General features: G+C 35.8%; 1 protein-coding gene and 1 pseudogene across 1 annotated transcript; both read left to right on the forward strand.

Moving 5' to 3' along the window:
• The first annotated feature begins 1584 nt into the window (after positions 1 to 1584).
• Positions 1585 to 6872, forward strand: LOC107015658 (endo-1,4-beta-xylanase 1). Its single transcript, XM_015215989.2, has 9 exons — positions 1585 to 1762; positions 1848 to 1910; positions 2335 to 2397; positions 2842 to 3209; positions 3292 to 3451; positions 3571 to 3923; positions 4438 to 4615; positions 4814 to 5347; positions 5575 to 6872. Exons 1-9 carry the CDS (start codon positions 1697 to 1699, stop codon positions 6691 to 6693), a joined length of 2904 nt encoding a protein of 967 aa, XP_015071475.1. The 5' UTR covers positions 1585 to 1696; the 3' UTR covers positions 6694 to 6872.
• Positions 6873 to 7517: 645 nt separating this feature from the next.
• On the forward strand, positions 7518 to 9684 carry LOC107017033 (annotated as a pseudogene).
• The last annotated feature ends 332 nt before the right edge of the window (positions 9685 to 10016 follow it).

Genomic DNA, 10016 nt, shown 5'->3' on the forward strand with positions numbered 1-10016 from the left:
AAAACATTACTCCTCACGCAAAGGCTAGTTTTTACTTTTGTTCTTCCTTTTGCTTTATTCTCTAAAATCAAATATCTGTTGAAATAATTTTCTAATGGGCTAACACGGTCCAACATACTCTTACGGCTTGATATTGTCTACTTTTGGACAAGCCAATACGAATCCTAAAAGATGTCATCTTAACTATCATTAGAAAAATTATCTGTACAAGCTAATACGATTCCTAAAAGATGTCATCTTAGGTATCATTGGAAAAATTATTTGGAAGCCAATACGATTCCTAAAAGATATCATCCGAGCTATAATTAGAAAAATTTCTTGGACGAGAACCTTTTAATAAATAATCATTGACTTTAATGATATTTTTGTAAATTTATTACCATTTATAGTAATACATAACAATAATATGACAAATATGCAGTATGTACTAAAAATGAATTATGTATTATAATTGTATTAAAGTTGGCAAGATATTGAATTGTATTAAAATGTGTGATAAATGTATTATCCATCAATAAAATTTATAATTTATGTGTTTTATAAATTATTTTTCTGTAATATGTATTAATAATGTATTATAAATATGCTAAAAGTTATCGAGGAAATAAATATTATTGCAATAGTCGATAAATAGTAAATATTTTTTTAATATAGAATATTTACGTAAGTCGCCCAAGAATTAATATTCTAGTTACTTTTTCTTTTCGACTACCAATATAATGTACACCCAACATCTTCTTCTTTCCACCTAATTTGGTCTGTGATATTCTTAACAAGCTAAGTTCAAGAAACTAATACACTAATGTTCCAATATTTAGCTAGGATCGCGATCAAGATGATGAGTATATCACGAAAGATGCAAATTTATAATTGAATTTCACACAAAATGGAATGACTTCACTTGTGAGTTTAATCACGGTAGATTGTTTGGTATCATATAAAAAATGAAAAGAAATTTCAACAATCTTAAACACTTGAAGAATTATTTTTTTTCTTTTTTGCCAAGAATGTATATATAGCCAAACATTAGTTACAAGCAAAGCCTAAGTTTACCAAACAAATAATGGAGTAATAAATTTCTTAAGAATTAATTACATTTGGCTTATAATAAAAGCCTCTAATATAACAAATATTCGCTTAACTTAACCTATATACTACATAGAAATCTTCCATTTGAATTCAAGCATACATACACATACTATAAATAGGATCTAGTGGAACTTTGCCTCAAAACAAAGAAAACTTGTGAACGAAGCATCCACCAATTGAAAAATTAGAACATCAAATGATAAAAAATAACATATAATGTTTCTTATTAATCCATTTTGGCAGTATTAACCATTTTCCCCCAAATATTTGTGTTATTCAAACTGTACTCACATTATTTTTATTTGTAAAAATACACTGAATTTGTTACTGTCATAACGCGTAACCTGTACTAAATTCAAACCATTATCACACGTAAATCTTTAATCACCTTTGAAGTTTAATATCCCCATTAATTTATTTATTAGTGTTGGGATTAATTTTAGTAATGTTTGGATTAACTAGACAGCTAAAGACAAAGTGAGCAAACAGTTATGTAAGAGAGTACAAAATTAGTGTTATAATTGGTTGGTGTCCCGCGCTTTTCTGAAGACTTAGCTTGCAAAATTTCTCAAACACAGAAGAAGAAGAAGAAGAGTGTGTGTATATAATGAAGAGGTTATGTGCTTTCAGCTTTGCTCGTCGACTCTTCAAACCTCGTACAACACATTCCCAGGTACTTTTGTCTTCTTGTTTTTGTCGAAAATCCTAGGAATAAAATGTTTTTTTTTTTGGGATTAATTGTGTGATTGTTGGTATAGGAATCAAAGGAGAAAATGGAGCAGTCACCAATTGTCAATGTCGAGGACAACTTTGATTTGCAGGTATGAATTGTTTCTTTTTTTTGCAATTTTCCCAATTTGGGGATTGTTGGTCTATTTTAGATAGTTGAAATGTGGGTTCTTTGAGATTCTTGAAACAAGATTCTTTAACTAGTTTACTGATTCTTGAATATCATCGAATTTGTTACTCGAGGGGTTGAAGAAGGCTTTATGGTATTTGAGACTATAGAACTGTAGCAATTGATACAAGTTAAATTTCCAACTTGCTAGTTTGTGTTTGTTGATACTAAAAATGTATATTGATTAGTTGTTGGAATGAGGAAATTTGGGCATTGTGTGTGTTTGTGGTGGAGAAGTGATTTTAGGAGAAAAAGGGTGGATGAATTGTTCCACAATAGTAATCTGTAAGGATATTTGTTGGGATTTTGAGTTTTTCATTTGAATAATCGCGTGATTGTGACTATAGGAATCAAAGGAGAGCATGGAGAAGTCACCAACGGTCACTGCCAACAACAACTTTGATACTCAGGTACGAATTAGAAAGTAGAGACGTGTACTTTGAGATTCTCATACCGATTTAACTGGTTTGCTGATATCTACAAATTTTGCTATTTGAGGAGTTGAGGAAAGGTTTATGGCATTTGGGACTCGAATACTGTAGGCAATTGCCGTAAGCTAAATATCCAAGCATGAAGAGTTTTGTTGAAAATCCATATATAACGAGTGATATTTAGTATCTCTAGAAACTAAAACTGCAAGTACCTTAAGTGTTGGTTTAAGGAAACACAAGCATTGTCTGTATTTATGTCGGAGAATTGGATAAGAAGAAAAAGAAAAGGCCTTATCTACCTTGTGAATGAAAGGCATCCAAAGTAGTGTCGGAATAGGGGGAGAATGTGTGTATATCCTAAGTAGGTTTCCCCTGTCAATTCTTCTTCAAGCTCATCAATTATACATATCTAATTTCTTACAGAGTGCAACAGAAAATGCGAAAGAGACTGGGAGTTATGCTGCTACTAACATCATCCTAAACCATGAATTCTCGGATGGGCTGCACTCGTGGCATCCCAATTGTTGCGATGCTTTTGTGGTTCCAGGGGGTTCTGGATACCATAAAGGATTAGCGGCGGAGGAAGGCTGTTGTTATGCTGTTGTCTCAAATCGTAAGGAATGTTGGCAAGGCTTAGAGCAAGACATTACAAGCAGGGTATCAGCAGGTTCCACTTATACAGTTTCTGCTTGTGTTGGGGCCGCTGGTACTTTTCAGGGTTATGTTGAAGTCCTCGCCACGTTAAAACTAGTGTATCAAAATTCAGAAACAAGTTATCTATTCATTGCAAAGTAAGATTCTATATCTAGCTTGTCTTTGTTACTTTAAATTGTTTAAGAAGCAATAGTCATGGTAGAGTTTCACTCCATCCAGAAAAGTTGCTTCGGAGGAGTGTTGGGAGACATTAGAAGGTTCGTTTTCTCTGTCAAGTATGCCCGATCAAGTTATATTCTATCTCGAGGGACCTCCAGCTGGAACTGACCTGCTCATAAAGTCAGTAGTGATATCATGTCCTAGTTCTACTGCTTGTGATGTAAGTCGAATGCTATGTCCATATATATATTTCCTTCGTTTTCTCTTCAGTTTAGAGATTATTTAAGTTTATTTAGACTCTATTGTATTACTGAATGAGTTCTCTCCTTATTTTGATAGAGTTCTGGCACATCATCTGTTCATACTGATGATGATAACATCATAATAAACCCTCAATTTGATGATGGCCTCAATAGTTGGTCTGGAAGAGGCTGCAAGGTGGCCTTGCATGACTCCATGGCAGATGGCAAGATCACTCCAATGTCTGGAAAATCTTTTGCATCTGCAACGGAACGCACCCAGAGCTGGAATGGGATTCAGCAAGATGTGACAGGAAGAGTGAAGCGAAAACTAGCTTACGAGGTATCTGCTGTTGTCCGTATCTACGGTAACAATGTCACTACTGCAGATCTTCGCAGTACATTATATGTTAAAGCAGCTGACAACCGTGAACGGTATATAGGCATTGGCAGGTAGGTGAATTCAAGTTTGCCTTATATAATGTGCATTTAGTAATACTTGTAGTATCTCCTGTCTTATTATCAACTGCGCAACACTTTCTGATTTTAGAAACACTCAAACTGCACAGAAAAAAAAAACTGTTAGCTCTCCATAACAGTTGATGCATTTTAGGTTTCTGCCAACATAATTGACTTTGTTCTGTTGAAGGAATTTTGATTTTTACTGGTTCTTCTGCTCCATATCTATTTGGATAATCATCTGCGTAATAGTCACAAACATGTGTTCTGTAGTAACTTCATTTTCTAGAGTTAGATAACTTTTCATTTAAAACAGATAGATAATAACTTTTGACATTGAATTTATAATTCACTTGGGTCATTTTGAAACTGAACTAGGTGAACAGCAATTAAATGTGGTGTTTTAATTGATCCCTTTCTTCTTTATTTCTGTTTTGCCTTCCATCTTTTATTTACCATGTATATTGAAGTTCCGTTTGAGTGTTTTAACAAATCTACTGGTGTGTAGCGTCCAAGCCACAGATAAAGACTGGGTGAAGTTGCAAGGGAAGTTTCTTATCAATGACTCCCCATCTCAGGTTGTTGTCTTTTTAGAAGGTCCACCTGCAGGAACGGATATCCTCCTTAACAATTTAGTCATAAAGCATGCAGCTAAAGCTCCTCCTTCTTCTCCACCAGTTATTGAGGTTAGTTGAAAATGTGCAATGTGTATTTTCCTCCTTTTTCTATTTACATTGAGCTTGGTGATGCGATGCCACTTAAGCTAGCTAGTAGGCAATTCAACTGTTTGATCTGTTTAAGCATTAAGTACTTTCATGCTTCTCCTACCATTACCTCTCTGTATGGTGTTTGAGGCTTTCTACTTCATTTTTCATCTCTTTTAGGATGCTGGTTTTGGTGTTAATATAATCACAAATACAAGTTTGAATGATGGCACAAATGGCTGGTTTCCACTTGGAAACTGTACAATGAGTGTTCAAACAGGCTCACCACATATTATGCCTCCAATGGCTAGAGATACTCTTGGTGCTCATGAGCCTTTAAGTGGCCGTTATATTCTGGTGGCTAATCGTACTCAAAACTGGATGGGTCCTGCTCAGATGATCACGGATAAAGTAAAACTCTATTTGACATACCAAGTATCTGCATGGGTTAAAATTGGACAAACATCAGGACCTCAGAATGTAAATGTTGCCCTTGGAGTAGACAGCCAATGGGTAAATGGAGGCCAAGCTGAGATCAGCGATGATAGATGGCATGAAATTGGAGGATCTTTTAGAATTGAGAAGCAAGCTGCTAAGATTATGGTTTATATTCAGGGTCCTGTTGCTGGTGTAGACTTAATGGTTGCTGGGCTTCAAATTTTTCCGGTTGACAGACGTGAACGGTTTAGACACTTGAAGAAACAAACTGCAAAGGTAATACTTAATTTTGTGTTTATGTTATTATCACTTATTGTATTAAGCAATGATCATCAGTTATTCCGAGGTGTTTCATCAGCGTAATAATCCCTGCTTTACTGTTACAGCACTGATTTTGAGATGGATCCTATATCTAACTTCGGAGTAGCAGAGAATGTCATCATCTTAAACACAGTTTGTTAAACATTTCTAATAGAACTCTTTCTTGCTGATTTTCTTCACAGTTACGCAAGCGAGACGTCATGTTGAAGTTCTCTGGATCAGATTCAGGCAGTTTGTTTGGCACATTTGTTAGAGTTAAACAACTGCAAAACAGCTTTCCCTTCGGATCAGCCATAAGCAGAACAAATATGGACAATGAAGACTTCAATGCCTTCTTTGTCAAGAATTTCAATTGGGCTGTGTTCGGAAATGAGCTCAAATGGTACTGGACAGAAGCACAGCAAGGGAATCTCAACTACAAAGATGCTGATGAGCTCCTGGACTTTTGCACGAAAAACAACATCCAAGTTCGAGGTCACTGTATCTTTTGGGAGGTGGTGGGCACCGTTCAGGCATGGGTACAATCCTTGAACAAAAATGACTTGATGACGGCTGTTCAAAACCGTTTAACAGGGCTGCTGACACGGTATAAGGGGAAGTTCCCGCATTATGATGTGAATAATGAGATGATGCATGGTTCTTTCTATCAAGATAGATTGGGTAAAGACATCAGGGTAAACATGTTTAAAACTGCACATCAATTGGACCCTTCTCCCATCCTATTTGTAAATGATTACCATGTTGAGGATGGCTGTGACACCCGATCTTACCCTGAGAAATACATTGAGCACATTCTTGATCTCCAAGAGCACGGTGCACCTGTTGGAGGTATAGGTATTCAGGGACATATTGACAGTCCAGTTGGTCCCATTGTATGTTCTGCTCTGGACAAACTTGGTACTCTTGGACTTCCAATCTGGTTCACTGAGGTTGACGTGTCTTCAGATAATGAATACGTTAGAGCTGATGATCTAGAAGTTATGCTTCGAGAAGCTTATGCTCACCCTGCTGTAGAAGGTATAATGTTGTGGGGATTCTGGGAGCTGTTCATGAGTCGAACAAATGCACATTTAGTGGATGCAGAAGGAGACATCAATGAAGCTGGAAAAAGGTACCTTGCTCTTAAGCATGAGTGGTCATCCCATCCGCATGGTCATATTGATGAACAAGGGCAATTCAGCTTTAGTGGATTCCATGGCTCCTATGAAGTGGAAGTCGTAACAGTTTCAAAGAAAATTACTAAGAAATTTGTGGTTGACAAAGGCGATAATGCACTGGTGATCTCCGTTGACTTGTCCTGATGTTTTTACTCAATTTATCATCTCACTGTATGATTGTGTGTTGTGCAATAGTTATGTTCATACCTTGTATCATCCTTCTGTCATGAGTATTCTGCAAATTGTAATATTTGTTTGTTTATTGTATATTATATTATATCATATTTTCAAGTGAGTAAATAAAGAAAGATTTCCTGTGTCTATATAAATGCAATGTAGTAAGTTCACAAGTCAGTTACCAATACTATTTTCACCATTAGGATTTAGCAAGGGCATAAATGTGCCAGATCAAGATATGTTTGAGTGCTGGTTTGAATTGTTACAGACACACACTAGAGTTCGTTTGGTTGCTGGATGAGATAGTCAGGTTATCTAATAACATTATATTTCACATAATACATAAATATGCCGTTTAATTTAAGTTGATATTATGCTCTTCAATTTTTGATTTGTACAAGTAAAACTTTAAACAAGTAGATATACAAATATACATGACATGAATGTATTGTTATGGACATAGATATCAACTATAATCCAAATTAAATAACACGTTAATGTGTTGTGTTATTATTTTATTCTATCTTTTATATAGATGATTATGGAGTATTATTTATACTAAAATTGTAGGATAAAATAGTTTTGGAACTAAATAATACTCCTATGTCTCATTTTACTGATCAAATAAAATAAAGAAAATTTCACTGTAATATTTGTTTCTCATATTACTATTATTCTTTCCGTTCGGATTTACATGAGTTAGTTTAATTTGTAAAAACCCTGCATTCATTACTTTTATTGAGGAAAAGAAGAACCCTAGAAATGATTTGGGTCGAGGGGTTCATCCAGAATCTTATATATGGTTAAATTTATCTGTTATGTATGCGTTGTAAATATTTACTTCTGAAGTTGTGGAATCTTCTTCTTTGTGCTAATATGTCGAAAATTGATGAACATAACTTTGTTGTATCTATTTCCAGTCGCAAACACACGGCTTATTGTTGTGCCAACACTTGGTAAAATCCTTCTTGAACTGGTATCTTATGTATTTTTGTTTGAACTAAGAGCAAATATTTTCCTTTTAGATAGATTTTCTTATGGCCCAGAGAAAATTTTATATTGAGCATCAAATTTGAACCTTCAGAAGCATTTCAGGCTGTCATATTATACCAGAACTTATTTAGAGTTGTTGACTTGTTGCTGTCAGTTTTTTTCAAGCTTGTCAATCATACGAACCGTATTTCCTGACAGAGTTCAAAGGAAAATGGAAAGGATATTTGAAACATCATCCTTAACCATGACTTCTTGGATGGTCTGCACTTGTGGCGCCCAAATTGCTGTCATGCTTTTGTGGTTCCAGCAGGTTCTGGATACCGTAATGGATTGACTATGGCTGTTGTGACAAAACGTACGATATGGTGGCAAGGCTTAGAGCAAGACATTACACGCAGAGTATCAGCAGGTTCCAGTTATACAGTTTCTGCTTGTGTTGGAGCCTCTGGTACTTTTCAGGGATCTGTTGAAGTCTTCGCCACAATAAAACTAGTGTATCAAAATTCAGAAATGAAATTTATAAGAATTGGAAAGTAAGGTCATGTATCTAGCTTGTCTTTGGTTATGTGAAGTTATAGTCGTGGTGGCATTTTTCTCTTGCAGGAAATATGTTTCAAAGGAGAGTTGGGAGATGCTGGAAGGTTCATTTTCCTTGTCAACAGTGCCTAATGAAGTTATATTTTATCTTGAGGGACCTCCAGCTGGAACTGACCTGCTCATAAAGTCAGTAGTGATCTCATGTCCCAGTTCTTCTGCTTGTGATGTAAGTCCAATGCTATGTGAATATTTCCCTCTTTTTCTAGAGATTACTCTAACTTTGTCCCTATAACCGAAAAGATTCTCTCCTTATTTTAATATCCATTTATACCGATGATAAAAACATCATCAATTTCTATTTCATTTTTCCTCTCTTTTAGGATGCTGATTTTGGTGTTAATATAATTACAAATACAAGTCTGAATAATGGCACAAATGGTTGGTTCCCACTTGGAAATTGTAGAATGAGCGTTCAAACAGGCTCACCACTCATGGCTAGACATTCACTTGGTGCTCATGAGGCCGCTATATCCTGGTGACTAATCGTACTCAAAACTGGATGGGTCCTGCTCAGATGATCACAGAAAAAGTAAAACTCTATTTGACATATCAAATATCCGCACGGGTTAAAATTAAACAAGCATCAGGACCTCGGAGCATAAACGTTGCTCTTGCGGTAGACAGTCAATGGGTGAACGGGGGCCAAGTTGAGATCAGTAATGATATATGGCATGAAATTGGAGGATCTTTCAGAATTGAAAAGCAAGCTGCTAAGGTTATGATTTGTAAATGATTACCATGTTGAGGATGGAAGTGACTCCCGGTCTTCACCTGAAAAGTAGATAGAGTGTATTCGTCATCTCCAAGAGCATGGTGCACCTGTTGGACATATTGACCGTCCAGTTGGACCCATTGTATCTTCTGCTCTGGACAAACTTGGACTTCCTGTCTGGTTCACTGAAGTTGATGTGTCTTCTGATAACGAGTACGTAAGAGCTGATGATCTACAAGTTATTCTTCGGGAAGCTTATGCCCACCCTGCTGTTGAAGGTATAATGTTGCGGAGATTCTGGGAGCTGTTCTTAAATAAACCAAATTCACATTTAGTGAATGCAAAAGGTGACCTCAATAAAACTGGGAGAAGGTATCTTGCTCTTAAGTACGAGTGGTTATCCCATGCTCATGGTCATATTGATGAACAAAGCCAATTCAGCTTTCGTGGATTCCATGGCTCATATGAGGTGGAAGTTGCTACTGTTTCGAACAAATTTACCAACAACTTTGTTGTTGACAAGGGTGACGATACACTGATAATCTCTGTTGATATATAGTTGAACTTTTTAGACCACATTTATGCCTTATAGTATGATTTTGTGGTGCGCAAAAGTTGTTTTTCATGCCTTCACTCTTCAATTCTGAGCATGAGTAATTATAAGAAAGACTTAATGTGATCATATACAAGGTATTACCTTACTTTATTCTTTTAAAAGAGATCATACATTTGCTATATGAAAATTACTCTCAATTAAAATGTTATTGACACATCTATTAAGTGAAATGTTATTGACACATCTAATGAGGTGAATATGTTTCTGGGATGTAGCATATTTGGGCCATAACGCGAAATTTTGGTGGATGAGCCCATTTCAATATGCAAGCCCAATGTACGTACCTCCATAGATATTTTGGTTAAACTGGCGTGTACTTGACAATTTAATCTTGAAAAAATGAATGATCTTGAACTTTCGATCCCTGCGTTG

This window comes from Solanum pennellii, chromosome 4, assembly GCF_001406875.1.
Source record: "Solanum pennellii chromosome 4, SPENNV200".
In the NCBI taxonomy this organism is placed as follows: domain Eukaryota; kingdom Viridiplantae; phylum Streptophyta; class Magnoliopsida; order Solanales; family Solanaceae; genus Solanum; species Solanum pennellii.

Coding starts and splice junctions, on each gene's coding strand:
- LOC107015658 (XM_015215989.2), top strand. CDS start 1,697: ATGAAGAGGTTATGTGCTTTCAGCTTTGCTCGTCGACTCTTCAAACCT. Junction 1,763..1,847: donor CTCGTACAACACATTCCCAG/GTACTTTTGTCT, acceptor TTGTTGGTATAG/GAATCAAAGGAGAAAATGGA. Junction 3,452..3,570: donor CTAGTTCTACTGCTTGTGAT/GTAAGTCGAATG, acceptor TTATTTTGATAG/AGTTCTGGCACATCATCTGT.